The sequence below is a fragment of the Azolla caroliniana genome, unplaced genomic scaffold, assembly GCF_043228905.1.
Source record: "Azolla caroliniana isolate FFs.n. ecotype wild unplaced genomic scaffold, voAzoCaro1.0.p SCAF_391, whole genome shotgun sequence".
NCBI lineage: Eukaryota > Viridiplantae > Streptophyta > Polypodiopsida > Salviniales > Salviniaceae > Azolla > Azolla caroliniana.
This window is the reverse complement of record NW_028230826.1, coordinates 5,076-29,097: the sequence shown is the minus strand read 5'-3', so window position 1 is coordinate 29,097 and position 24,022 is coordinate 5,076. Positions and strand designations below refer to the sequence as shown.

The following is a 24,022-nucleotide window of genomic DNA, read 5'->3' as shown; positions in this document are numbered from 1 at the left end:
AGCGTGGGGCCTCGCCTTCGATTTGAACAAAGGTCCAACTCGCCGCCAATTGGTCGGCCTCTGGACCCGCGTCAACATCCTCCCCGCAAGCTACAAACGGGATTTTGAAACCATGATCGACACACGTTTTTTCCCCGCTTACATAAGCTTTAGTCGAAACCCCCCTTCTCCCTTCGCCGGCCACAACACCTGCACCTGGCTCACCGGCCCCAAGAAAGATTTCTTCACAACAACCGACCAACTGCAGGAAATTCGGCTACCACCACTGAACATCCGTCGTCTTCGCCATCATCTCCGCCGCCACCCACCCCCCGACGAACCCCCCTACTCAATTCTACTCGCCCCCGACACCCGAAGCTCCCCTCCCACAGTGCACTCGGGAGTGTGCACTCATTAGGTTGGGGGAGATGTTAAGCGTTGGGATAACAACACAACCAGTCACGAATAAGAACGCATCAATAAGGACGTAGTACGAAGAGGAAACGGCAAGAGGAAAGGAGAGCAAAGAGACGGCCAAATGTGAAAGGCCCATAACCTAAACGTGAAAGCTATATAAACCACATAGTAGTGGCTTTGTGGGGGTTCTCCCATTTGTAAAGATCTCCTATTGATTAGAGCTAGAGCTTCCTCTCCTCCTTCTTGTAACCTTTGAGCTTAAGAGAGATTAGTGAAGTGTTGAGTTAGAGAACACTAATCTCTCTCCTTGTTGGTGCTAGACCTCTTAGCAAAGAGGGTTAATAGACATACTCTTTCTTCTTATTGTCTATATCTATTAATCTATTGTCTATGAGAGAGAGCTTGAGAGAGTGAGAGAGATATCGTGCTTAATCATTTACTAATCGTTGAGTGAGTGTGAGGCTCGGAGGTATCTGACAACCATCTCCGCCCGATTCGCCATCAAGAGGGTATACGACGGTCCGAATCCCGCCACGACATCGAGGAGCTTACTCCATCGATACATAGATCTTTAACACATCTACCTCACGATCACTCAACCCGACCTTAGCTATTCGGTCGGCATCCTTAGCCAATTAATGCAAACTCCACATGATATCCATTTAGATTGTGCTAAGCGAGTGTTACGATACATGAGTGGTACGATGGACTGTGACATTCTCGACAAGTCGGTCACACAGATTTGACTCGTAGGGTGCACAGTTGCCGATTAGGCCAACTATAAGGCCGACAGAAGATTGACCTCTGGTTCCATCTTCTCCCTTGCAATAGAGTCATATCGTGGAGCAGCAAGAAGTAGCCGACAATCACACTATCCAACACAAAAACCAAGTACAGGGGCACAATCGTCGCATCATGTGAAATTGTTTAGTTAAAAAGAGTATTGAAGGATCTGGGTGTTCCCATCAAGGATCTGATTCTCCTCTACTACGACAATATGAGCAACATTCACTTAGCTTGGAACCTGGTGACCAGAGAGAAGGTGATTGCATAAGCACCTTCTCCTCTTTGTACTTGTTGGTTAATCTTGCTTCTTGTTAATACAATTTTCTTGCTTTTCTATATACCTTGTGTTTCTCTCTCTTTCTCTCTCTCTCTCTCTCTCTCTCTCTCTCTCTCTCTCTCTCTCTCTCTCTCTCTTCGTAAATGTATGTTTATATTAAAACAACATGAAAATACAAAAAAACCTTGCTATCAAAACTACGTCAAAGGTAGCGATGTGGCAAGGACAACCTTCTAAGGTGTTGCAATACAAAGCGACACAAATGTAACTCGTTTGGGGACAAAGTTCCCATACAACATAATTGTGAAAATTGCCAAATCAACTTTCTTTTATCCTACATATCTGTTGAGATACTCTAGAAAGCCCATCAAATAAGAAACCATTCCGCAAGTTCCAAATATACCATATGCCCAAGTACCACAAATAATCAAACACAATCTTATACTCTAGGGATGGTAAAATTCTATCACCTTCAATGAAAACCCATTGAAAAGGCAACAAAACATTTCTAGTTAATGACCCCCACAGTTGTGATATACCTATCCATATACTTTTAGTAACAGGGCAAGATATAAACCTGTGTCAAGAATCTTCATCAGCCGTCGTACAAAAGACACATGTACCACTACCAATGTGTCTTCGTTTTAAAGCCCTAGCCAAAGGTAACCCACCAACCATAGCACGCCAAAGAAACACATTTGCACGGAAAGGAAGATGAGACTTCCATCCTGCATCTAAAACTCTAGCACACCATTCACTTCCATGGATAATGTGCCATGTATCCAAAACCTTGCTCTGTACCCAAACTCTATCCTTAACCAACTTATGATAAACATCATTTGTGTTCACTACAAATAATGATTTCTTGTTATCAAAAATCCAATCTCTCCATTGTTCCACCACCACCAATTGTGGAATTGGTGATGATAAAATAGGCAATTGTATTATTGTTTGCCAAATCTGACAATATCCAAGAGGTATATGAAATCTACTTCTCACCGTTCGAAAAGCCATCATTTGCCACTGTGACTCTAAAATACCATCCTCCATAGTTACCAAACCTAGTTTTGCCATTCTATTAAACTTTGACTTTAAACTGTCTTTTACATCCCATTGTAATAATCGCGAAGATGTTATCACCTTTGCTGGCAAAGAGTTGCAATCTTTTCTACAATCAGTCTCTCTCTCTCTCTCTCTCTCTCTCTCTCTCTCTCTCTCTCTCTCTCTCGCGTGCACACACACACACATCACTTCTACTGCACAAAATCACACCTGATTCTTTACACTAAGCATAGTATCGAGCCTTCTCTAAAAGTTAAGAGTGGCAAGTGAATATCATGAGGTGTAACCTATGTGCCCACAACTACAAACTTGTGATGTAAAAAATGAACACATTTTATATTTAAGGTGTTGAGTTCAATACCACTAATAGGGACCCTTAAATGTAAATGAATTGTAAAGTGTCTACACACCCTAAAACCAAATGTTGAAACCCTAAAAAAGAAAGAAGTCGAAGAAGAAGAAAACCAAAAAGAAAGAAGTTGAAGAAATAAAGAAGTCAAAGAAAAGTTTTGAACTATACACCTATCACATTCTAAGAATAACTCTTAACCACAAGGCCAAGCTTTGAGTCGAGCTCTTGGTGATAGAGGCTATCAGACAGTCAGGCTCCTTGTGACAAACACGGTTGGCTTTTTATCCACATCGGACAGTGCAGATCGCACGCACCCTCAGTTGAGCGACCTCACTTGGCCTCTTTAATATTTGGTAGTAGTTAGACACGAGCTACATATGTACATGCATACATACATACATACATACATACATACATAGAGACATACATTCATGCATACATGTCCATACATACATGCTCGTGTCTAACTACTACCAAAAATTAAAGAGGGCAAGTGAGGGAATCACGAGCACGGACGGTGCAGGTCGCTCAGTTAATGGTGCATGCGATCTCCACCGTCCCATCTGGATAAAAAGTTGACAACGACTGTCACCAGGAGCCCGACTCTGACACAAGGAGCCCGACTCTTTGACAACCTCTGCCACCAGGAGCTCGACTCTGTCATAAGGAGCCCCGATGTCTGACAGCCTCTGTCACCAGGAGCCCAACTTTGTCAAAAGGAGCCCTGCTGTCTGACAACCTCTGTCACTAGGAGCCTGACCAACTGTGGGTAGGAGCCCGACTCTCAAAAAAGTAAAAGTAATAAAGAATAATATACAATATAATGAAATAAAAATGAATAGGGTATTGGTTAGAGTTATCCCTAAGTTTTGCTAGGTTTATGGTTCAAATCCTTCTTCTTTTTAATTCTTTCTCTTTGGTTTTTTTCCTTCTTCGATTACTTTCTTTATTAGGGTTTCAACATTTGGTTAGTCACTTTACACTTCATTTACATTTAAGGATCATAATAGTGGTATTGAATTCTCGTTTTTACAAGTTACAACGTGATGAATTCTTGTCTTTTGCAATTGTAGATCTTTTACCCTATGATCCTTCTAATCCGCATCTTGCCCTTAACACTTTTGTTTAAGTAAAATTAGCTCTTACCATTTGGGCTATGTTGATTGTCACTTTAATATGCAACTCACTCATGTTCCAAGTTAAGTTAACTCTCGTAATTTGGGCTTTTTCTTGATTCTTTGACTTTATACCATGGAATACTCTACCTATGGATCATGAGCCAAAACAAGAAGAAATGACACATTCACATTTTCAAACTCACTCGTTCACTCTATTCACAATAATATGCAACTCACTCATGTTCCATGTAAAGTTGGCTTTCATAATCTGGGCATTTTCTTGATTCTTTGACTTTCTACCATGGAATACTACTACCTATGGATCATCAATCAACACAAGAAGAAATGACACAATAACACATTCACATTTTCAAACTTGTAGGAAGCATTGGACACCACTTGGAATTTCCAAGGTTAAATAGACATAGCAAACAACTACTAAAGAGTACAAAAAACAGTGGCACCTATAACATTTCAATCCACATGAAAGATTCCCTATTAGGGTGTAAAAATAAATTTCCATACATACATCCCTCTAGAGTACCAGTATCAATATAATACTACCCAATTTTGAATATATACAAGGTATGCGTAGAAAACCTTGTGGATGGTGAATATCATTCTCACATGCTCATCGGATGCAATAAGTATGATGTCGTACTAGAGAAGCATGATACTCAAATCCCACCAAGAAGGATGAGCATATAAGCACATTGATTACATTCACAAAATTTTTAACTACAAAATAGCAAACCCCCTTCACAAGGGATCACATATATGATGACATGTTTAATTGCTCCCATAGACCGAAATTTGTTGAATGGAAAATAAGAATAGATTCTATTCTAGTCCATTACCTCTTAACATTACTCAACTACAATATCTCATGATAATAGGACAAGTTTAGCATGTATTGAACTCATATATTAGTATTCTTATAGGATTGTCTATAAGATTGAATTGTGACCCTTTTTGAGCATTGAACAGAAAATCCTTGGTTTAACACACCCAAGATCCATACAATAAATCAATGGCTATTCATATAAGAACATTGAGATATTACCATGATGGCCTTTTCAGTGCAGCTACATGTATAACATAACAAAGTTGTGATTTATGTTCGCTTCACAAAGAAATATAACAATGTGAGAAAAAATGAGCAAAAAGGTGTCATATAAAGATGCCCCAATATGTAGTTTTAGTTCATAGATACAAATTTGTGTAAAAATATATATACACAGAACAGAATGATTTTTGAGAATTTCAAACAGAATTTTCAACATTAACCCTTATTTGAAACTTGAAACTTAATGTCATTGGAGATCTACTAGCATTTTTTATGCATAGAGATTGATAACCTGTGAGACTATATTAACAATATGTATCATGGACTAAGTATAATAAAGCGATAATAAAATAGAAGGGTTAATCCAATGTCTCAAACTCCTCAAGATCTTACTCAATTTAATGATTAATAAAGGCAAATATATGAAGGCACAAGTTATTGGACTTTCCTATAAAAGAACACCAAACATAACTATAAAACAGATCTAACTCCACATTGAGTTAGATACAACCAAAATGAGATTCAAATATTGATTTTGATATTACAAAATCCATATACATCATCATCAGTTTTGGTTATACAAAAGTAGATCATCACCCTCAAAGTAGATCATAAGTAAATCCATTGGCATAAGAATGTATCATAAGTAAACCCATTGCATTACTCATGTTGTCAATTAATCATATCCTCTAAACAAAATCCATTGCATACAAAAACCGAAAAATCAAAACTTCATCCTCTGAACAGAATCAAAACTCATCAACATGTATACAAACAATTTCATATAAACAAGCTTTACATCCATGTTACAAATAAGAGGCAAGAAGAAGATACACAAGACATATAGATGCCATATTACAAAATCAACCATTTACCACATGCCACAATCATTCAAGTTGCCTTGGTTACAATATGCAAAAAAGGTTGGCAGCCTTGGTTCCAACGTACTAAAACGATTTACAGCATTGTTACAAAAAATTGATACAAAAAAGCTTGATAATACACCAATATCATATATTTTTTGTTGCAAAGTATAACATTTCCTCTGGTTAATATATGGGAAAGCCCAAAATCCAGCGTGCCCATTTTGCCAACGTTTTCGAAGGAGCTCCACATCTTCGAATCCAAACCATTGCTCCTTACCCTACACCAATGCACACATTTGTTGCAGCTCTTACAATAACAAATGCCATTATTCAATACTTGGGCCATACTTACAAAATATGTTGAATCGGATCCTTGAATGAACTCCTCAACCATCATCCAAATTGTAAGCATCACGTAAAACCCACAATCTGTCCCATTGGGTTGGGTCAGGATATGCAATACATGATGTCGCTCGTCGCTAATGATGCAATGATTGGGTGCAACAGTAGAGATATGACGTATCACCAAATCACCCAATGTCTTCAAGCTGCCCATCGGTGGATTATTCAACGGGTCACAATAGACTATTGGGCTCCTCCTCAACATTCCTTCATATTGATGCTGAAATTATAACAATGCATTTATATGATACATTTGAAAAATGGAACAACTAAGTGTCTCACCATGTTAGAATATGGAACCATGTGATCAAATGTAAATGAAAAGAAACCCTAAACGATGTAAAAAATAAAAAAACCATGAAAATACATACCTATTATATTGCCTTCATTTTGTAGATCGAATGTAGGTGGTTGGGAAGTGCTCGCTAGCGGAAAGTGGTGCTCCTCTCGGATTCTGGCGGAAAGTGTTGTGCCTCTCTGATTTTGGTGGGAAGGGGTGCTCCTCTCTGATTCTTCCCTCCAAATACCCTAAAACTCTCTTTTCAAAATAGGTTCAAACAACCCTTTCATGTGAGCGGTTGACCCTAAACAACTCTTGGGCAATCGACTCGACATTTAAAACAAACCAATTCGGGCTACCATTATATGCAGCAGTTGCCCCCAACGCCATGGGAATTGGGATCCCATTATGGTACATGCTTTGTAGTTCTGATAAGGGGTCAAACCATGAGCAAGTGGCATTAGAAACTTGTTTGAGAGTCATATTCGCAAGGATGCCCATGGTGAGGCCAAATGCGATAGTGATCGATAAATGTTGGACATCATATAATGCCATAACTAATGTGGTTGCAACAGACCGTCAATCTTGGATTGTTGTAAATGGGCAACGGTCCCAAACACATTGTCGACTTTTGTTGTGTCAGTTTCACGCCAAAAAGTCATGGGTGGACAACTTGTTGCCAAAAGTAAGTGCAAATGAGAGAATCCATCTTTATCAACGAATGTGCCAACTGATGCAATGCATTACTGAATCATCATTCAATGCAATGTGTGAGGAGTTAAAGTTAGAATATGTGGACAAGCCCGGTGTTTGGCAATATATAGAAGGAGGATGGTGTGGCTTGACATGTGTGTGGAGGAAACTCTGGCCCAAGTTTGGTAGAATGTTCAACTATGGACACGTTGACACTACCAATATTGTGGAAAGACATTGGCAGTTTATCAAGTATACTACCTTGAGGGGAAGAATAAACCGATCAATTACCGACCTTCTGCATGTCTTAATCGGGGATAGTGAAACTGGCACTTGCATAGGAGGAACGGTAATAGAGTGGTACAAGCAACGACAAGAAATATGTGAGAGTGGTCGGTTTGCACCCCGTGCGAATTGTAGGGATCAAAGGTCCCGACTTAAAGAAGCGGAGAGAATATTGGAAAGGTATGTCGACAATACTTCCACAATTGAAATTGTCGACGAGGCCCGATATTGGTTTAGAATCTTGAGCATGACGACTCCCACTCTATGGTATAATGTCTCACTCCAATGCTCATATTGTGATTGCCAAGACATTGTGAGTAAATGTAAGCATTTACTAGGTATCCGAATGATTATTGAGAGGCATATGCCACATTTATGTGGCTCATTGCCTTTTATAGATCACGCGACCCAAATGCGAATGGACCATAATACAGAAATAGAAGTGGAGGCAGAGGTAGAGCAAGTAGAGGAGACAAACCCCACAATATCCGAGATTGAATCATTCAAGTCCAAAATACAAACGGTCATGAAAGCACTTCAATGTCTCGAGCAAGGGTTAGGAACCTTCGACCGTGCAACTATTGTCGAAGGTATACAAACATTGGAAGATGTGGCTGAGAAGGTGTATCGCGTTGGTGCACCAAAATCAACCAATAAAGAAGATGGTAGATCAATAAGTCGCAACCAACAAATCGGTGCCAAAAGAAGTGCAACAATAGACATCTCGCAAGAACTTATTGGCAGCTCCCCAAACACTTCCAAATCCCACTCCGGAAAACTACAAAGAGGTGCTAGTCGGGCTAGGAGGAGATTGCCATTGGTTGACCATGAGAAGGTTCGGTGTTTGCGTTGTGATGGCTTGACCTTGACTTCAAGGGACTCAAATGTTACATGCTGTAAAAATTGTGGTTGCATCTTGCAATCATCCCGACATGAGCCATAATCTTAATATGTAACGTGTATATTCATATTTCATTTTAGGGTTGTCAACATTTGACATTTTAATATTTTATGTAAGACTTGTTATTTGAATCTTTAGGTTTTGTTGAGAAATTTTATGATCAGTTTCATGGCAAATATTTGTTGTACACTTACAATTTTGTGGAGTTTTTGATGTTTGTTGCTACAGAGTCGGGCTCCTTTTGTCAGAGTCGGGCTCCTTCTTACTGATGTGGTCTGACAGCGGGGCTCCTTCTGACAGAGTCGGGCTCCCTCTTGTAGAGGTTGTTTGACAGCGGGGCTCCTTTTGACAGAGTCGGGCTCCTTTTCACAAAGTCGGGCTCCTTGTGACAGACGTTGTCAGCTTTTTATCCATCTTGGACGGTGGAGATCGAACGCGCCAACAACGGTGCGACCTGCACCGTCCCTCTCCGCGATTCCCTCACTTGCCCTCTTTAATATTTGGTAGCAGTTAGTCACGAGCTGCTACATACATATACATACACATATTTTCTCTTCATTTCCTGACCCTTTCTTTCTTTCTTTCTTTCTTTCTCAAACGAACACTCGCACAGACAGACAGACGAGAGATGGCCAGTCTCAGGCTCTCTGTTTGCTCTTCTCCTTCCATAATCCTCCTCCTCCTCCTCCTCGTTTTGATTCCTTCTTTTACCTTCGCTAAACCTGCATCCAAACCCCCCGCTGTAGCTCGGAAAGGAGATGTCAAGTATATCAAGTGCCCTGTTTGCAATCAGATCGCAAAGCAAATGTCCCTCCTCGTGTCTAAGAAACGTGAAGAAATTGCTCCCAAACAGGTATGGGGAAATCTCAGTGTTTCCAAACTCTGAATCTGTGAGAAAGAATGTATGCATTTCCAAGGGGGAGAAAGATAAGTACAGAATAATCGTGAAGACAATGGCACTGAAACAGCTTATGAAACCTCAGTACTTGAACTCTCAGATACGTTAGAAAGAGTGTATCCATTTAAAAGTTAAAATGGCAAAATAATAGGAAAAAATGGAACAAATAACGTAAAATGAATTACGTTTTTGCTACTTAAAAGTAGTTGTTTCATGACATTTATATGATAAAAAACAGGGTCTCGGACCAACATCATTGTCTTTAACTAAACTTGTAAAAACCTATATGCTTGTCTCCATAAATAATAGTCTCTCATTTGTATGCATATAAAAACAGCTGATGCTCAAAAAACAATACTGACAAAGGGATCAATTACCAGGTATTCGATTGGTTGAAAAATGCTATTTTATTAGCTGTGCTATGCATACTATTTTGGCAACATATCATTTGCGTCACCTTGGTTTTCTCTTGATAAAAACCTCCCAAATTAATTGATTTTATGTTGACATGCGATCGTGAAATTTTTTATTACTTGTCCTTGGATTCAATTGCTTAACCTTCTTTTTTATTGATAAAGACCTCCCAAATTTGATCAATGTTATGTGGATATATTATGGTGAAAATTTCCATGTCTTCTTAGGAATTATCAAAGATTTAAGGACATTTTATTGCGTCTTTGAGTGTGTTGCTGTCCAGATTGAGGAATAGCTTTTTAAGTAGCAGATAATCTGTCTAAATAGCAGAGTATGGGCTTCACATTTCATTCTTAAAAAAACTCATGATTTGTGCTACTCAGATTTAATATATCACGCAATAAGCACCAAATTTGGGTTCTCCATGAACTTTACTTTAGAAAACTAGATAGTGGAAAATTGGGAGACTAATTGTATAGAATGTGCTGCATTATTGATTTTCATGGTAAAAAGCCAGAGCTCTTGTCCTTTTAATAACAGATCTTTGAAGCTCTTTAATCTGGAGAGCTTTTGTAGTGCACTCAAATCCACAACTTCAATTATTTTCAGGATGATATCGAAGTGGATGACTTATATGAGGATTTTATATGGATCTAAAATTAGCTTTAACTAGTTTTGGAACTTGCTATTAGCATTCTTTCTTTGGCTTTCGTCATTTCTTCAAGTATGTTTTAGGGTTTCAACTAGTTTTCGTGCATATTTTATTGATTCAGCTTTGAGTTTTGGGTGCTATACAGCTTACTTAAACCATGTTAAATTGGAAATTTGACTACATAGAAATTCTTTTCTTGTACTGTTTGGAATATGATAAAGCTCAAACCGAATGGCGTGAATGTTTGCTTCACATAAGTTTGTTTTCTATACAATTTCTTCATGAAGAAAATAAGACTATAGTTATGTTTTTACAGCTAACCGAGTACCAAATCATTGAGCTTGCTGAGAATATCTGTAATTTGAAAAAGTCAGAGGGTGATTGGATTCTGCATCAAGATATTGTGGAAGAAGGGAACAAATTAGTGGTACATTTCTTGTATATTTACCTTATAAATATGTTATGTAACGTAATTTGATACGGTATAGTGTAATGCTAAGTTTAAGATCTTATGTTTTGCTGCTCGAAAATGTTTAGTTTGTTTTAGATTAAGTTGTAATAACATTGAATAATCAAGTTTATGACGTTGCTGGAATTTTCATGTTTTTCTCTTTGGTTTGTATCCTTTCTTTCATTTTGTGTATTTATCTCCATCTTTGAGTTCAAATGTAATTCTGTTATAAATTGATTAATGGTGACATTTACATAGAGATAAATCCATTGTGTTTTCCCCAAGAAACCATTATGCTATAAATAGCGAGAATTGACTGGATAGGCATATCGAGTTTCACTCATAGAGATGTATGTGTCAATACAGAATTTCTATCACATATGAGACTAGCTTACAATGGTTGTCCTTCCGTGTGCTCACAGATAATAGTCTACTACAGAGTTAGCTAGTTGACACAGATAATAGTCACAACAACTAGTGTAAGAGAAAAAGGGTGAATATTTATATTCTGTGTTTGGTCTTATTGTCACATTAAACGTGCAAAGATGAAACTCCTGTATAAGTTCGGGGCATTAACGACACTCTTTGCGGGTTCCCGTGTTCAATCCATAGGCGTGTATCTAAGCCAGTCTAGAAGGTAATGTAACTTGTTACGGATGATCTTGGAGTTCAAAATAGCTTCTACCTAGAGGTGGTGATGGAACAACCTGGTTCGGGATAGAACTTGGTGTCCATGGTTCTAACAATGAAACGTGAAATATTGGATGAAGATGCATATGCGAAGGCAAGTCCAAACGAAATGCAACATCGTTGACTTGATCAGAGATTACAAATGGTTCTAGGCGTTGGAAATCCAACTTGTCACATGGCGTAGTAGTCTTCACATTACGTCGTAATAGACCTACATGATTACCAACTTGAAGCTTAGGTTCCTTGCTCCAAAGAGTCAACAATTGCCAACAATTCTTTGTCATGGATTTTATAATTGATTTTTGCAGGTTTGAACTTTCTTGAATGAAATGCATCTGAATGCAATTTCTCATCATGTGTTATTTGCGATAAAATATGTCCTAATGCAAAATTTGATGCACTTCTAAAATAAACGGCTTTTCAAGGTCAACACCGACCAAAATATCAAATGCCTCGGTTGCACTTGGTGTCCATATGAGGGACAAGACAACTTGTGAGTAACTCTTAATGAAATTGCAGTATCAATTTGCAAACCCCAAGAATCATTGCACATCTTGAATTGAACATGGTGTCTGTTTGAGGGTGGCTGCTCTAGACCTCCACTCGCTTTCATCTTTATTATCTCTCCTCTACATTCTCTCTTCCTAGATTCTTCCCATTATAAGACACAGTTTTTACACAGATCAAAGGACGGATTCATTCATGAGGTCGCCTTTTATGGACATATATCTATTTATGCACTGCAGTGTGATAGGACAGCTGGGAACATCATCCCATCAATTAGAGATTGAGGTAGGCAGATATGCACAAATAGCTCTAGAAGAAAGAATTTTCAAATTGTGTCATCAGGGAGTGGAGTCTAAAGAACACTGTTTTTCGCCGTAGTGTTTTTTTATGAAATAAGAGGGAGATACCATTGCCTCTTTAAAGAAGGCTTTGGCCCACTATGCAAGGTAATGGAATATTAAGACCAACAGTGCTTGGGATTTCTTTTGCTACAACTCAAGAGACACAAGAAATGTTATTGAAGGACAACACAGTATAGCCACACAAGCTGATTAACAAACAAAAATCACAACTTTCTTTAGCCCCATCATTCCTATTCATGTGACAACTCAATCAAGGGCGTCACAAATGGGCTCCAATTTTCTCAGTGTTCTAAGCCTAACTCAATTCTTGATTATATGTTTGAGCAAATGAACGTGAATGCATCCATAAAATCTAAAAATAAGTACTCTTAACTCAAGAGAAAAGATCCTTCGCACGAGGTAAGGATAGATAACCCAAAACCACTTTGACACAATCTGTGTTCATAGCATGAAAACTCAAATACAGAGTATTGTCTTGCACCTCCAATACAATACTCTTAATCAGCTTACCCCACACTTCTTGTTCCCCATTTCATCAACTCATCAATCCAACTTATCCATAAGAAACTTATGAGTTCATTGTCCATTTATCATGACAATCTTATAGAAGAAGTCATGAAGTTTATGACCTGGCTGCCACATAGAAAGGGAAGAAGACACTCCTTGCCTTTTAATTGTAGACATTCTTTCTTCTCATGCAAACTAAGGAAATGAAAGCATATTTTTTCTTCTTTACTTGTTCAAACACCTCAGTTGAAAAAGTTCTTCTTGTTCCCTTATTCCTTCTTGAAGGGATTCTCTTACCTGATCATAACATGCCTAATTCTGAAGTCGCTTCCTTAACGGCATAACTTGAAAACTGGGCGAACAGGATTATGGGATGATGTAACAAGTTTACAGGAAACTTTATCTACCTTCATCACTATCGTGACTTACCAGTGATGTTCTCTGCATTTAATTGAGATCATTCAGCCCAAAAATAGCATTAATTATGAGTTCTACTGGCAGCTAATCGAACAAGTGGAGGAAGGCGAGTGTGGAATAGAGTGTAAAACCATTGAGAAGACTTGTCAAGAGGTTGGTTTTCTGCACTCGTATTGGTTTAATCATCATTTCTTCTTATTGTATTTTAAGGGAAAACTCTAAAAGCCCCATAATGTTTTGGATATTTGTCAGAATACCCCTTGGCAATCAGAAGAATACCATAGGGGCAGTATTCTTCTGGTTTTAAATTTCTAAAGACCGAGAGGGGTATCCTGGTAATTATCCAAACTGTTAAGTGTTTCTCCCTTGCATTTATTCTAAACTTATGAATAAGTATGTTGTGTAATAGGTTATAGGATATCATGATACAGATCTGGCTGAGTATCTCTTTAAGGGAGCGGTAAATGTTGATGCATTATCAAAGTTCCTTTGCAAAGATCTCACTAAAGTTTGTAGCATTAAGACACCCCCTGTACCAAAGGTAGATACTTTGATATAGCATTAAAATATTTCTGGATGATCATAAATGAATTCTGAATTCTTTTATTACCTTCAACAGGATAGAACACCTGGAGAGGTATTTGTGCCGAAGTCCTCAAAAGATGCTGAGATTGAAAGAATAATGCGATCAATGAGTGTACGTATCATTCATTTGTTGGAGGGTGTGAATAACTCACAATAAAGAAAATAATAGGCAATTTTTTTAAATGCCCCACTATATTGACCAACATTTGCGAGAATTCCACAGTTTTTATATATTTGCCAAGTCACTTGCCACTCCTTTTGTATGTCATGCAAAAGTATGAATCGAACATCTTTTCAAACTGATTAAAATAAAGTTTAAGGGTTTATTTAGACAGGAGTGTGCCGGTAAATAATTGTAAAAGGCGCTAAATTTTAATTACAGTTTAATTAATTAGATGTTATGTTGCCACTTAATGAAGATCTAGCTCTCTAATTAATCCACAATAATTAAGCAACGAGAACTAATTAATCCAAATTAATTAAGTGATGTGATTTGGTTTTCCCTGAATTGACATGGTATTGAAAAAAGTGGCATTTTGGCAGTGATGAAACTTTGTGCCTTACATATATTGTGACAATTAAAAACAAATCCCTAAATTTATATGCTTTGGTATAACTTTCCCCTGCAGGACATGCCTGGAGCACCTGGCATGAAAGTATATTCGAAAGACGATCTTATGAATGGCATGCCCAATTTCAATGGAGATGGAGATGGTGATGGTGATGAAGATGAAGAAGAAGATGAAGAAGAAGATGAACGCACTCCAAATTTTAGAGTAAGAAATTTTAAAACACATGCTCTTTTATTCTTCTTTATTTTCCATGTGTATATATTACTTTTGTATGCTCTTTTGCTTTGTTCTGGTTTCCTTGTGTGTGTATATGTTGCTTTTATTTGCTCCTTGGCCATCTGTATATATTGCTTTTCTTAGCTTCCTTCTTCTAATGAGGAAGTCCATTGATTGTGTGTGTTGCATTTGTTTGCACTTTTGCCTTCCCCCCTTGTTTTCTTGTGTATATGTTGGTTTAATCTGCTGCTTTGGATTTATTGGGATATGTGGCATCTATTAGTGTATTGGTTTGAGAAGTCTAGTTTGAATTGTTATTGCAGCACATCTATTTTTGGACGAAAAATTGTCGATCTATTATTATTAAGAGTAAATCAACATTTTATGAGATTAATTTGTTATTAGAAATTATTGGAGACAAATTATAATTACCGTTCTTTGTATTTCAGAAGCAAAACAATTTAAAAGACAAGTTTGGGCAGCATGAACAATCTTTTCTGGGTGCAGTAAGAACTAAAACCCAAGAAACACTCAAGGACATACAAAATCACATTACAAAAACTACTGATCGGATCTTGAAATGGTGGCACACGAGGAATTCAAATTCCGGAAAGTCAAAGCCTTCATCTACTGAGCTATAACATGATAAAGAATCATGGTTATTCATGCTCAGGGATTTTATTTTATTTATTGACTGATACATGTCCTTTTTGTAGAGGTAGCGCTATCACTAGTCTGAGATCACAAAATGGTAGCATGAGAATTTCAATCATGGTGAATTGCTGGGAAATCTGAGATTTTATTGCAATATCAAATGTGAGAATATATTAAAAATCATCTGATTGGAAAGGAAATACATGTGGAATGTGTAATATTGTTTATATGATTGATTTTATTGTAACTATACATATTATGACATGTTCATTACTCTGGGAAGTCTCAAAGTGAGGTGGAAACACAAGTAAGTGTTAACATCATTAGAGATAGCAAACAAAATGGGATTGGAGGGAAAACCCAAACAACTGATTGATTATAGAACGATGTTTTGCTCAAAATTATTTGATTGTGAATAATCCATGCGATCAAAGAAAGCATGTGCATGAAAAATATGAAGAGTTCAAATTCCCATGGTACAAATCTAAAGATGTAGAAGATCTTTTGGAATGAGTGATCAATTGTTAATTGTAGACAATTTGTAGCTTGCTATAATAACGAGGGACTAGTCCAAAGTTGAATAAGTGTTCTATATGCTTATCCACACCTCTTGAAAGTAGCCCAATCAATTTTCCTTGAAGTTCAGTATCCCAATTAGACATTGGTAGAAAAATTGGGCATTTCTTGGGTGTGAACAAAGTCTTATCACTTGAAAACGTGTTTTTTGATGATCTTGGAAGCTAGATCTTGGGAAAATTAATATTGAGCAATTCTCAGAAAGGAAGACCCTTTGCTTGATAAGTAATTGGATATCAATACAAGCCAATTTTGTTCTAGTGAAGGCTAGTGTGACCCCTAAACCCTAAACATTTTATTTTACTCGAAAAGTTGTACTCTCTTGTTGTCTCGACTCTCAATGAACAAAACCTACTTGAAACTATAATATATTCTCCCTTTGATGGTATCTTTTATATTACTATAAATCTAATTTGATATTTCTTTTATGATTATAATGAACTTCTAACATGTAGATGACGTGCATTCAATATGAAGAGTTGTCCATATATGGCCATATTATAACTTTCAAACTTTGGCGAGTAATATTCAATAATACAAGCGCAAATTTCTGAATTCACCAAGTCAAATAATATGTTTATTTTACATATGTAGACTAGTCTTGTAACCAACAAAGAGCATGGAGATATATGTCTCGTCATGGAACTGGCAAATTAGTGAACCAAACTAGGAAAACCATGCACTTGACATTTGATTAGGTTTCTTGAAGTATTAAGTTATAGGGCTTGTGAAAAATAAGCCCATCTTATGTATGTTTCTAGATTCCTCAACTCTGCAAGCAAGTTGGCACAAACTCAACCGCAACATGAGTGGCACCCATCAACAACCAACATCCACCTCATACTACAATATAATTCATTTTCGGTGTACTAGAACATATCTAGAAGTTTATTTCCTGCAAAGATGTTCCCAACGGTTTTTCTCTTCAAACTTAACGATGAAGCCCGGTGAGATCCGGTTTTAAAAGCGAGCCTAGTCAATGGGCTTCTTAAAACCAGGAAAACACTTCCTTCACATGTGCACTCTGCCAGAGTGACAATTCGTACTTTTTCTTCATCATACACTCAGCCATGGCATACTTTTTCTTCATAAGCATCCCATGAAAGAAGCTAGGCCTAAGGTTCACACAAACCATGCTTGTTCTTTAGTTTGTGACTTTTATAGGCTTAATACCTCCAAATTCCAAGATACCCTCTTCTTCAAAGTCAAAGCTTTCCATGAGAGAGAGAGTCTCATGTTGATCCACACACATACACTAAAGTCAAAGCTTTCCATGAGAGAGAGAGTCTCATGTTGATCCACACACATACACTATTAGAGAACACACACAAGAAGAAGAACAGAGCAAACACCACCTTCCCCTGTTCCCAAAAATAATTGGTATGCTCTCTCTCTCTCTCTCTCTCTCTCTCTCTCTCTCTCTCTCTCTGTCATTCATGCTCTCTTTCTTTCTTGTTATCTTTCTTCATCAGGGAATGTGTTCCTCTGTCTCTGTTTAAGAAAGAGATAGTCATCATGTATGTCAACATGGTACATCCCCCCTCCAATGTATACCTCACATGCCATAGCTATGGAACCTATCTCTCATGCCATAGCTATGGTGAATGCCTAGGTTGTGTAAGACCAGGGGATCATTGGCCATATCAATACCTTCTCTCTTGATCATACTCATATATATATATATATATATATATGAATGTATGTATGTATATAGATGATGAATGAATGCATGCCATGTAGCCATCTCAACATCCTCCCTCTGAGATATGGTGAATACAGAGCATGTGTAAGATGGGAGAGAATTAGCCATGCCCACATCTGTGCTCTAAACTATATATCAGTTGCAACATCAATTTGTGAGCATACCAGATGTGAGTATCTAGAGACTGTGATCACCACATAGTTTTTGTGTAAGATGTGAGAATATGAGTATGCCAAAAAGCATCCTCCCTCTCAAGCTTCATATCAGATGCTGTTTCTATGATCAACACCGAGAGTATGTTTATGTTGTCAGAGGACGACAATGTCAAAATCCTCTCTCTAAATTATATTTCAGATGTTATATGTAGGTTAAACGAATCCATGACATGGTATATTTCTCGGATTAGATCACTGCCATGGATGGCAGCATCCTTTCTCTAAGCTGTAATTTGAAATGCTATTTCTGTGAATCTCTCTCTCTCTCTCTCTCTCTATATATATATATATGCATGGCCATTCCAACATGCTCTCTCTTGGCGATGGATCTATCCAGAAACTATTGATTCAAGCGAGTCTAATATAGGTCTCCTTGTTTTAACCTCTTTCCTGCTTAAAAATCACCATTATTATGTAAACATGGTGGTTCAGGTCTTAAAATTTTGGTTTTTAATTGTAGTTATCGCACACAAATATTCATGGAGTAGCATCAATTTGACAGCTTTCTAATCGCGGTCCCTATTTTTTCAGCACAAGATAAGAAAAGACTTGAAATTCTGATACATGAGCACTCTTCTCAATAGCAATGGATCAAGAAATGTGAATTTAGTGCCGGATGTGCACGGCTATCGCCAATGAGTCCCAAAAACAGGCATTCAACCCTTCATTGAGGTTAGTTTCTTCGATGCATATGCAGGTAGATAATACATTTGTACATCTATGCACTCATCCACACATAAATCCATCCATACATATTAACCCACTCATAGTTTCATGCACACAATCATGTGTTCATCCATCCATCCACATATACATCGATACATATGTCCACATACACATCCATACACAGACACCATACGTACATTGATGCATCTGCCATCCATCCATCGAGACATACATCGATACGCATGTCCATATACACATCCATACACAGACACCATATGTACATTGATGCATCTGCCATCCATCCATCGAGACATGCATCTATACGCACAGTCACCCACATGCATCGTACATACATACATACATACATACATGCATGCATGCATACATGCATGCATGCATACATACATGCATACATACATACATACATACATACATACATACATGCATGCATGCATACATGCATACATACATACATACATGCATACATGCATGCATGCATACATGCATGCATGCATACATACATACATACATACATACATACATAGATGCACACATAGATGCACACATAGATGCATACATGCACACCCTCCTCAACACACATACACTAGCTCTCTCTCATAAGAATATTTAAATGTGTTTCTATTTTATATACCTCTTTGTGAGAGATCCTTTTAATCGGTGAAGTTTGCAAGGACCTCATAAAGCAGTGAAAGGATCAGGACGTTTGAATTCAAGCTCTTCGAAAAGGAGGTAATTGAAGACTCTGATCTGGAAATAGCAACACTTATTGTACAAAGCCTCAAGTATACTTGATTCATCAATGCTTAAAGAGAACATGTCACCAAATAAATTTCCCCAGCAAAGTACATTGGACATTGGACATGTTCCCAAACCTTCTCCTGACAATAATATTGGAAATTTGAAGGTTTTTCATGGTAATGAAGATAGGAAAGTTCAAAAGAAGAAGCTATTTGATTTATCGATATTTGGGATTCCTGAAGAAAGATTGAATGGGGAACTGAAAGTTGGGAAAAGCTCGAAGGACTTCCATGTATCTGAAAGCAGTATTAAAGTGGAAGACCTTGGTCACTCAAATATTGGGCAAGAAAACTGGTGTCAATCAAGGATTGGTCAAGAACACGCGATACAGTTGAGAATCAGTCAAGAAAATTTGGATAAATCAAGTATCAATCAACCGGACTTGAGTAATTCAAGGATCAATAAGGACTATGCAGATCAATCAATGATTGATCAAGAAAACTTGGATCAATCAAGGATGGGTCGAGAAGACTCTGATCGATCACGGATTGGTCAAGCACACTCTGATGATTTAAGAGATGGTCAACACACCTTGAGTAAACAAGCAGATGTGGATGAACCAAGGATTCTTCAAGAGCACTTAGGTCAATCAAGGATTAATCAGGAACTCTCAGGGAAATCAAGAAAGAGTCAAGGATACTCGGGTCAATCAAGGGCTAGTCAAGAAGACTTTAATCATTCAAGGATTAGTCAAAAAGGCTTGGGCCATTCAAGGACTGGTTCAGAACACTCAGGCCAATCAAGGGTTGCACATGGAGACTTAGATCAATCAAGTTTCAGTCAAAAAGACTTTAATCATTCAAGGGCTGACCAAGAACACTTAGGTCATTCAATGATAGGTCAAGATGACTCAAGTCATTCAAGAACTGAAGTAGAAGACTTGGGTCGATCGAAGAACGGTGAACATGACTTTGGCCGATCGAGCATGGATCAAGAAATAATGCCATATGAAGAACCTAAAGATGCCATAGTTGCTGTAGATTTTTTCCAAGACAATGATGGCAAGGATGTCAGAAATAAAAAGGCTTCAGATGGTTTGATCGGATGTGGAAAAGCTCCAAAAAAGCTATTTGATCTAAGTATTTTCGGGATACCAGAAGGAAAATTGAATCTAGAACTGAAAGGTAGGAAAGAATCAAAGGATTTAAAGGCATCACAAAACATTAGGAAAGTTGAAGATTTCCAGCTATCAGAGTCTGATCATGAAACGGTATCAGAAGTACCAGAATTTTCCTTCTTTGGTGTTGGGGAGGATTGTAATAAAGAAGAGATGTCGGCAAGTGCGTCTAGCACATGTGAGAATCTTCACCAAGTTCTAAAGGATGGTGTTGTGATGAATTCTTTCATTGAACCAGATATGGCTTTCTTAAAGGATGTTGGGGAGGATTGTAATAAACAATTTACTTCTCAGATGTCGGCAAGTGTATCTAGCTCAGCTGAGATTCTTCACCAAGATCTAAAGGATGGTGTTATGATGAATTCTTTCATTGAACCAGATATGGTTTTCTTAAGGGATGTTGGGGAGGATTGTAATAAGCAATATACTTCCAAGATGTCGGCAAGTGCATCTAGCACGGGTGAGACTCTTCACCCAGATCTAAAGGATGGTGTTATGATGAATTCTTTCATTGAACCAGATATGGTTTTCTTAAAGGATGCTTTATATGGTAGTACATCTTATGACGATCCTAGTGCAGAAATCAGAGCTAATGAAGACTCATCCATTGGTAATTGGCAGTGCCAAGAGGTTTCTGAGATGGAAGCAGCAAAAGATTTTCTTAGAAAACTTACATATAGTGGAAAGGAAATAAACTATTCGAATGTTAATATGGATGATTGGACCCAAGACCAAATCAAGATTGACTCTTATTTTCTTAACAATCATGATGAACTGCAACAATCCCCACCTAGCCGTCATTACAGTCATGCGGAAATGCAGAAATCGGGTCCTAGAAGTGTTCGAACTACAAAAACTCGAACAAGGAGTGCGAAAATCAAGATCACTGAATCTTCAAGGATTCATACAAGTGATGTGGAAGTCGAGCACAAGGAAACTTTGAGGATTCTTAAAACCGAAACTTTGCGGATTCTTACGAGTACTGCTGAAAGCAAGCACATGGAATCGCAGAGCGATGCCAAAATAAAGAGCACCAAATCTTGGAGTCTTCCAAGTAATGGCAAAGTCAAGCTCATGGAATCTTCAAGGATACGTACCCGTAAGCCCAAGGTGAAGGAAGTCAAGGACACAGAATCTCGACCTATTGTTTTAGGTAATGGCACCCTCAAGCATCAAGACCAAACGTATGCTCTTCGAGTTGGCAAAAATCCGAAACTTTCGCTTCGTACCTCACCAAGACAAATGCCGACACTAGACGCTAGAGAAAGGATCGATCAATGGTTGAGCTCGGTTGTAGAAGTAAAAACCGAATTTGAGCATTGGCATTCACAACAATCACCAAGACAAACAAGACACTCCCCTTTTGGGAATGCCATTCTAGTTTCCAAACCTCTCTCTCTTTCACCTCACAATCATGTGCATTGTACTTGCATACGATGTGCTCGTAACCTACATCATGTTCATTTACACATTGACAAAGCTTTATCTATACCTTTTTCTACCGAACTTCATAAAGAACAACCAAAGTTCTACCAAACTTATGCTTACAAAGCATCGACAAGGAAAAAAAACACTTGTCCACCATTTCCTGGTGAAGGTAGTGCCCCATTTGTTATATGCAAACATTGCCTCCAGATTCTTCAGGTCCCTAAATACCTTCCTCCGAAAAGTCAAGGATCCATTCAACAGATACAATGTGGAGCTTGTACTAAAGTCTCGAAATTCTATGTTGTCACAACTTAAACATAAGACACCAAGGTTTTTTCCATGTTCAAACAAGAAATCTCATAAACATTTTTAGCATAAGAGAGGGTTACACTGTCTAAAAACTATTTTTGTAAACATTTTCTACATAAAAACTCCATGCCTCAATAATTCTTGAAATATAAGCGCTAAACATTTTCCATCGATGATTCTTGAAGTTGAAATCTAAGTGTTACATGTTTTCCACTTTCATTTTGTGTATACCTATGCCTTAATGAGACCATTTATACCTTGCATCAATGGAGTTAGTTAGGTCAAAGATAGTATAATTACCCTAGTATGCATGGTTACACATGGTCATAATTAATGGCTTTCAAGAAAGCAGAGTTATGGGAAAAACTTGGAAATACCAGTTCATTTTGCGTCAATACCTACTTCCTTAGGTTATTCTTGTTGTATATAATTTGTAGAAGATGTGAGGACCTACAAGTTAATGTGTCATGCAAACAACATGTACACGACGAAAAGACAAAGTATGCATAATAGACAAAAAGTAAGAAGCAAGATAGACAATGTAAGCTCCAATGGAAGCTTTGTTATTCTCTTCTATAAAACTCTCTCTTTCTCTCTCTCTCTCTCTCTCTCTCTCTCTCTATTTTACAATGTTACAATTAGGCTTATATACTCAAGCCCTAACTTGGGAATGTATTCAGACTAAGGATACAAAGTGGAAGGAGTCAGCCTTTTATGCCAACAAACTCCCCCGTAAAAGGGATACTCTTGCTATGTATACAGATAATTGGGGTTATCTCCCCCGTGAACCTAGATTACAAGTCTAATCTATAGTTACAAGTGTATACATACAAGTCTGTCGGCACTCGGCCAAATTAGCATAGGTATAGTCGGAATCTAGCCTAATTCGGTTAGTCATCCGGATTGTATGTTATCCGGGTCGACTGAACTGGGTTGGTTGGATCGACATTTGAGTTGGCTCATTCATTCGAATCGGCTCATGTACAATTCCAACTCTCGGCCTCTAGTTGGTCGTCTACTCCTCATACGCGCTCATTCCTGTGCTCCTCGCTAGATCCTCGATTTGTCTTCGGGTTCGTTTGATCCTCAATCATCTCCTCTCCAATCGATATCCTCGCTCAGTGTTGCGCCTTCAGCCTCTTGGTATTCCGATTCTTTGGACTTTGCCTTTTCGGCTCGTCCGATTGGATCGGTCTTCAAATTTCCTTCTGCTATTGTTCATTCGACTCCATTCTGCTCGGTTGTTTATCGTAGTCCCATCATATTCCTCAATGCTCCGAAGTGTTGTTTTGGGAGGGGCTTCGTCAGGCAATCAACGATGTTCACCTTGGTGTCGATCTTCCGAACTTCAAGCTTCTCTCGGTTACGAGCTCCTAGATATGATGAAACCAGAGCTCAATATGTTTCGTCTTCACATGGTAGACTGGGTCCGAATGAGGTGTATTGTGCTCTGTGAGTCGCAATAGATGGTCGGCGCCGGATGATCAATTCAACTTGTAGCTAAAAAATCAACCAATAGTTGGTGGAGCCAAGCCGCTTCCTTCGTTGCCTCCGATGTGGCTATGTACTCAGCCTCTATGATCGACAAGGTCATGCACTCTTGTAATTTTGACCTCCATGAAATGGTGCCACCGCCATAGGTGAATATATAGCCTGATATCAACTTCCAATTGTTTAGATTGTCGGCGTAGTCAGAGTTCGTATAGCCTTCGACTTCGGTCAGATTGGCTGATCCAAAAGTCAGTTGTACTTCTTCGGTTCCTCATAGATACCTAAAGATA

At 38.2% G+C, this 24,022-nt stretch overlaps 3 protein-coding genes across 3 annotated transcripts; all 3 read left to right on the top strand.

The window, feature by feature from the left end:
* Window positions 1-5,058: 5,058 nt before the first annotated feature.
* Window positions 5,059-8,744, top strand: LOC147848329 (uncharacterized). Its single transcript, XM_087338483.1, has 2 exons — window positions 5,059-5,082; window positions 6,877-8,744. Exons 1-2 carry the CDS (start codon window positions 5,059-5,061, stop codon window positions 8,524-8,526), a joined length of 1,674 nt encoding a protein of 557 aa, XP_087194609.1. The 3' UTR covers window positions 8,527-8,744.
* Window positions 8,745-9,066: 322 nt separating this feature from the next.
* LOC147848328 (nucleophosmin) lies at window positions 9,067-15,609 on the top strand. The gene is made up of 7 exons (XM_087338485.1): window positions 9,067-9,337; window positions 10,765-10,875; window positions 13,467-13,535; window positions 13,792-13,923; window positions 14,002-14,079; window positions 14,597-14,743; window positions 15,205-15,609. The coding sequence occupies exons 1-7, from the start codon at window positions 9,113-9,115 to the stop codon at window positions 15,394-15,396; spliced, it is 954 nt and encodes a 317-aa protein (XP_087194611.1). The 5' UTR covers window positions 9,067-9,112; the 3' UTR covers window positions 15,397-15,609.
* Window positions 15,610-17,320: 1,711 nt separating this feature from the next.
* Window positions 17,321-22,408, top strand: LOC147848327 (uncharacterized). The gene is made up of 3 exons (XM_087338484.1): window positions 17,321-17,365; window positions 18,434-18,574; window positions 19,276-22,408. The coding sequence occupies exon 3, from the start codon at window positions 19,389-19,391 to the stop codon at window positions 22,245-22,247; it is 2,859 nt and encodes a 952-aa protein (XP_087194610.1). The 5' UTR covers window positions 17,321-17,365; window positions 18,434-18,574; window positions 19,276-19,388; the 3' UTR covers window positions 22,248-22,408.
* Window positions 22,409-24,022: the final 1,614 nt, after the last annotated feature.

What these genes read in the sequence shown, in the direction of transcription:
- LOC147848328 (XM_087338485.1), top strand. Translation starts at nt 9,113, where the DNA reads ATGGCCAGTCTCAGGCTCTCTGTTTGCTCTTCTCCTTCCATAATCCTC. An exon ending in AAGAAATTGCTCCCAAACAG is followed by an intron (nt 9,338 to 10,764) that starts GTATGGGGAAAT and finishes ATGTTTTTACAG; the next exon opens with CTAACCGAGTACCAAATCAT. An exon ending in TTGAGAAGACTTGTCAAGAG is followed by an intron (nt 13,536 to 13,791) that starts GTTGGTTTTCTG and finishes GTTGTGTAATAG; the next exon opens with GTTATAGGATATCATGATAC.
- LOC147848329 (XM_087338483.1), top strand. Translation starts at nt 5,059, where the DNA reads ATGGCCTTTTCAGTGCAGCTACAT. An exon ending in CCTTTTCAGTGCAGCTACAT is followed by an intron (nt 5,083 to 6,876) that starts GTATAACATAAC and finishes TTTTCAAAATAG; the next exon opens with GTTCAAACAACCCTTTCATG.
- LOC147848327 (XM_087338484.1), top strand. Translation starts at nt 19,389, where the DNA reads ATGCTTAAAGAGAACATGTCACCAAATAAATTTCCCCAGCAAAGTACA.